General features: G+C 37.7%; 1 protein-coding gene across 3 annotated transcripts in view; it reads left to right on the plus strand.

The window, feature by feature from the left end:
• The window catches only part of Prosbeta3 (proteasome subunit beta type-3), a 63,463-nt gene extending 57,750 nt beyond the window's left edge, over window positions 1–5,713 (plus strand). For all 3 annotated transcript variants that reach the window (XM_070085338.1, XM_070085340.1, XM_070085339.1), the window contains 2 exons: window positions 5,088–5,214; window positions 5,427–5,713. In XM_070085338.1, coding sequence (XP_069941439.1) covers window positions 5,088–5,214; window positions 5,427–5,475 — 176 coding nt within the window. In that variant the 3' untranslated portion in view covers window positions 5,476–5,713. The remainder of the gene's footprint in view (window positions 1–5,087; window positions 5,215–5,426) is intronic.
• The last annotated feature ends 287 nt before the right edge of the window (window positions 5,714–6,000 follow it).

Genomic DNA, 6,000 nt, shown 5'->3' on the forward strand with positions numbered 1-6,000 from the left:
ATTATGTCAGCGCATTCCTAAAAGCGTATTAGACTGGACAGATGGATATGTATTGGACGTTTGATGTCATACGTGTACTCTGGAATATCGACAAAAATCAAACATTTTCTGCTACTTTGAGCTCAGTTTCAAGTTTCTTTCAGTCTTGAAACTAGTCAAAATAATCTCTATTTCTGTAATATATCTTCCATTCTATGAAATAAAACCAAGAAACCAAGAATACAACCGTAAAAACCATACATAAATACACCCCTTATGCAGTGATTGCTGCAGGATTTCGTTTTATATGGTGCAGTCTTACTGCACAGACCCATTCTCTCATATCTAGGCCCAAATTTATCACTCACAGCTTATCTGAGTGAGCCGAGCTCATGGCATAGAACTACGGGACTGACCCTGACTTCAATGCCGTAGACCAATGGAACCCACCCTCCAAGGGTAAAGTAGCTTACTATATATTACCAGCCATAAGTGAACGTGGGCCATAAGGCAGGGGTAAAGGGGAAATACTTTCATTGTATTAATCACATTTTCACATCTCTGGGTGTGAGAAGTGGGGTATACAGTACTTTGTCATCATAGATGAAGTTAATCAAGTTTCTGCATCAGCAATGAGCAGTTAAAGCATTTTCATATCCTCTGAGGAAATTGATGATGTTGTATATACAGTAGACTGTCATTTAACACTATAGTTACGTTCCTGAAAATGCCGTGTTAGGTAAAACTGTGTTAGATGAACTGAAGAACTTATTGGAAAAAGAGGGTTACGTTCCTGGGAGCCCTAAAAAGCCATACAACTTTTTGTTTTTAGGCCTCCACATCTTACATAAATAAAAGTGAATATGTAATTGTAGTTCATTGTTGTGATGCATTATGTTGTTTTTACTAGTTAAGGCTACAAATGTAACAGAAATAATAATACTTCTTACCTTAAATTGTGGGTGCTGGTGTTTGTGAATGATTGTGAAGATAGTGGAGAGTTATGCTTTGGCCCTACTGGGCTGAGGTGGATGGTAGAGGTTCTGGTACTGAAGTCGATAGTTGTATTGGAGTGTCTAACTTTAGGTCATTCAGTCATGTCATTCAATAAGTCATTTAGTCAAGTCAGTAAGTCGTTCAGTCAAGTCTGTAAGTCACACAAACTCATGTTTACCTCTTTTTGTGTGTACAAAGTAACACTTCATTACAGTTATCTCTTGTCTAATATCTTTGTTTTCTTCATTAATTCTAAGACTCAATGCTTATGCCTTTTCTTGCCACTTTCAGCAATACTGGTATGCCTACTGGGTGTCATGATTACTTGGCAGATACAAGATATAGTAATTAAAAGATCAAAACACAATTCACAAGCACAGCTTGTAGCAGAGAAGAGGAACTAACTGGACATGTATGAAGTACGAATGCTGGGATGGTGGGGTGGTGTCGGGGGGGGTGGCAGGGGATTGGCGGGAGGTCTCCCAAGCTGATCCACAACAAGGCGGCTGCTTGAGGAAAAGGGATTTTTTTTCCTTCTTGCAAACTGAACCATGTTAAATTAATTTTATGACGTGTTACATAAAATTGGCCCGCAACTCTTCAATCGTGCTGTACCCGTATCATGCCAAATAAACTCATGCTAAATGACGGTCTACTGTATACAAATTTTTTTCACCATGATTCATAGCTCTAAACAAATTGACTAAATTAGCTGCTTTCTGCATAATGGTCAACACAGTTTTCTTATCCTTACTGAAATTTTATGCTATCGCAGTGACATGTATCCCTGTGAATAATAGTTTTTACTTCGAGTCACTCAACTACTGTAAAGTAATATTCACTTTACAGCAGTAGCCCAGAACCACCGGAACTGGTGGACACTAAATACGTAAAAGTGAATACTTAAATGATAGTTTGTGTGGGGAGTACACATTAAAAAAAGTTGAGTTAGGAATTCCATCCTTATTTGATCTAAGAAATTAAAATACATTGAAATGAACATATCCAGAAAGGCCAGTGTTGCCACATTATGTAAGAAGAATATGAAAGATGTCAAGATAAAATTGGGTAAATATGCCTTCAGTATATACTACAAGAAGACAACATTAGTTAGAATTAGAGAAGATTTACAATAAGAGATGCTAAACCACTGATGATATACTACTGCAAGACATTTTTTTTTGCATTGACCTCAGAGAGAGAGAAACAAGGTAGAGAATGTCCAGTTATCATTAGGAATACCTTAATACATGTGAACTAAACTGAATTGTTGATCAGTTTTTTGTATACTTAGCCAAGTGTTCCTTCATGAATATGCTTTGCTCATATAAAAGTTTCATTGAATAGTTCAGGAAAAGCATAAGCAGGACAAAATACACTTGTGAGCAATTTGATGAAAGTGGTAATTAAAATGATTGATTACAAACATTTTGTTGGCAGGGGATGAGCAATTATTAGAGATTTTTCTTGCAGCACTTTTCTTTACCCAAATTTTGTGCACTCTCATTTAACCTTTAAACTGTCCAAAGCCCCAAATTAAGTGCTCTGTGTCATAATTTAAAAAAAGAATAATCTTCTAAAGCAGTATAGAATGCTTTTCTAAAGGTAATGGTGCCGGAAATAAAAAAAGATTGATGTAGTACCTTCGAAATTATGCAGGTACAAAGTTGAATGTCATGGAGAATTCTATGCAACAGGGCTCAAACCAATCCAGTTTTCACCTATTTTTCTAGCATTGAATGATCGCAAGAAACTTGTCATTTAACTATCAAAACTATAGTATTTAGTGCCTGGAAGGTGCTCATTTGGCCAATTTTACGCTTTTCGGAAATTTCCTGCTCGAAAAGAGTCCAAAATAAAAATCGTATGCTTACAGCCACTAGAACAACTTTCTCCTGTTCAATAATTGCATCCCCAGGACTTTCCATATACAGTGGACCCCCGCATAACGATATTAATCCGTTCCTGAGAGCTCAGTGTTATGTGAAATTATCGTTATGCGAATGAATTTTCCCCATAAGAAATAATGGAAATCAAATTAATCCGTGCAAGACACCCAAAAGTATGAAAAAAAAATTTTACCACATGAAATATACAATTTCCTACACACAAAGAGAAGGATACATGCACAATAGTAGAGTAGTACATGCACAATATATATTGTGCATGTACTACTCTACTAAATGAAGAATAAATGACACTTACCTTTATTGAAGATGCAGCAATGACTGATGAGACACTGTGTCCTGGGAGTGCCTTTTCCTCCTGAGTACTGTAGGTCCTGTTTGGCATTTTCTTCCAGAACAGGCCTTATCACACTGTGTATGCCACTACGATTCTTAAATCTTTCAAACCAACCTTTGCTGGCTTTAAATTCACCAATATGAGCACTAGTTCCAGGCATTTTTCCCTGTTCACCTGGGTGTTAGTCGACTGGTGTGGGTTGCATCTTGGGAGACAAGATTAAGGACCCCAATGGAAATAAGTTAGTCTTCAATGACACTGACTTTTTTGGGTTATCCTGGGTGCATAACCCTCTGGGGTTAATTGTTTCTTGGTATTCTCAATAAGCCACACCAACAACGGTGCTACAGCAGCAGCAGCTGACAGTGCTACAGCAGCAGCAGACGGTGCTACAGCAGCAGCTGACGGTGCTACAGCAGCAGCAGCTGACGGTGCTACAGTAGCAGCAGCAGCAGCAGCTGACAGTGCTACAGCAGCAGCAGCTGACAGTGCTACAGCAGCAGCAGCTGACAGTGCTACAGCAGCAGCAGACGGTACTACAGCAGCAGCAGCTGACGGTGCTACTGCAGCAGCAGCAGACGGTGCTACAGCAGCAGCAGACGGTACTACAGCAGCTGACGGTGCTACAGCAGCAGCAGCAGCAGCAGCAGTTGACCATGGTACCACAGTATTTCGATAATATTTCTCACCCTTTTTACCACAAGGTTGGCACTAGAAGCTTTCTTGGGGCCCATGGTCACTTATGTTGCAGATAAAATCACCAAAATCGCTGTACTAATATGAAATGTTCCGATTGTATGCTTGGATGTTACCGCGGAGGCTGGCTTGTAAACAATGCCACCGGCGGAACATGTGAGGCTGGCTCAGGCCTCACATAGACGCGTCTCGGACGAATAGCGTTGAGCGGGTTTTTTAGCGGTATGCGAGGCAAAATCTTAGCGATAAAATGTATCGGTATGTGGATTTAACGTTATATGATGCCAACGGTATGCTTGGGTCCACCTTATATATATGTATAGTACTTGCTCTCCTTTTTTAATCCATCATCACATGCCAAAAATCAACATTTTTTCCTGTTTATCAGCTAAAACACCATACCCAGGAATGCTTGCTTATGGTTTACACAGAAATCCTGTGACTTACTATCTTTCATTTCATATTTGGAAAGTTGAAGAGTCCCAGGAGGATAATTTTTTTTGTTTTGTTTTCAGGACTTTCTAGGCAGCTATCTATTTGCCTTATCTGATCCTTGAATTCTTCAGACATTGCTGATATTGATTTATATATACATACAATGATAAGAACTAGATTCCTATTTTCCATGTTAATTCCTAGAACTTCTGCTGTATTATTTGATGAATTCACTGGTTCTGTGCAACAAAATAGGTCTTTCACATAGTCCTTTTCCTCATTGTGACATATTTTCTCTGTCACATCTATAAATATAGCTTTTTATTATCTCAGCATCCAAAATATCTCTTGTATATGTTCTGTAAAAAATTGCATTTTCTAATAATTTGCCTTTTTTATTTACTTTCCAATCCTGAATGTTTGCAAATAGGATGGAGGACTTACCATTTGTGATGTTTTAGTTTACCGTAGATTTTGTTAGTACCACTGGTACTGTGCCATCATGTGATATAGCTCTTGGTGTACATAATTAGTCATAACCTCATGAATGTTGGAAATGTCGATGCCAAGTAGAGAGGTTATTGACACGTGACTTAATGCTAGGTAATTTTAAAGGAAATTTGCTATAATGGTTAAAGGTTATTAAAAGAAACAAGGAAAAATTAACAAAGAAAAAGTGGTTTATTTAAATAGTAATTCCAATTGTCATTTTGTATCAGTGTTTTAAACTTTTTCAGGCATGTGCGAGACCACATGGCGCGAGGATATGGAACCTGAGGATTTGTTTGAGTGCATCAGTCAGTCACTCGTAAATGCCTTTGATCGTGATGCACTCTCAGGATGGGGAGCTGTTGTTCATATTATGTAAGTATTATTTTGTTTGACTTTTAGTGTTTCAGTTTGTTCCCTAATACTCCTTACACAATTTGTTATTCATGTTAGTGATTTTTTCTTGTTTATCACTGGTTCGTATCGACTAAGATAAGTTTACACTATAATTTTTTAAGGCTGAAGAAATAATATTGGGTTAAATAGATTGTATATTATTTTACTAATATTTGTTCTTTATTTTTCAGTGAGCATGATAAAGTGACAACACGTTACTTGAAGTGCAGGCAGGATTAGTTCAAGTGGAATTGTCATGTTCTTCCTAATTGCAACAAATGTATTTTATTAGAATGTGACATTAAAATGTTGTGCAGTTCTTTAATTTTTGACATGCCAGCAATTCCAGAAGTGCACGGATTGAGAAAAACTGAAAATCTGTATGCTGTTTTTATGTTGGTTTTCAAGTTTTATAAACATTTGAGATTCTCCATTTTGATTTGAAGGATTTCTTGAGACTAATAAAAAGATTTTTGTTGGTGCTTTTTAAAATTCTATACATTTTATTGTAGGATTATATTGTAAGATAACATGGATAGTATGTTTGCACTGCCCAACTTAGGCCAAATATTTGGTACTAATGTCTAATTTCCTCACTAGGAGCCTCTTTAAGGGGGAGCTTCTTGTTGCAGTAAAGAGGCTATTGGTGTGAGGAATTGGACCTTTTAGTCTTCTTCCTTACACCGAACCTAATTACCCCCCAATCCCCACTTCCTTATCCTATCCTCCCCATCCCTCCCCTATCCCCAGTCTTTGGGATTCTTC

Source organism: Cherax quadricarinatus, chromosome 15 (assembly GCF_038502225.1).
Source record: "Cherax quadricarinatus isolate ZL_2023a chromosome 15, ASM3850222v1, whole genome shotgun sequence".
Lineage (NCBI taxonomy): Eukaryota > Metazoa > Arthropoda > Malacostraca > Decapoda > Parastacidae > Cherax > Cherax quadricarinatus.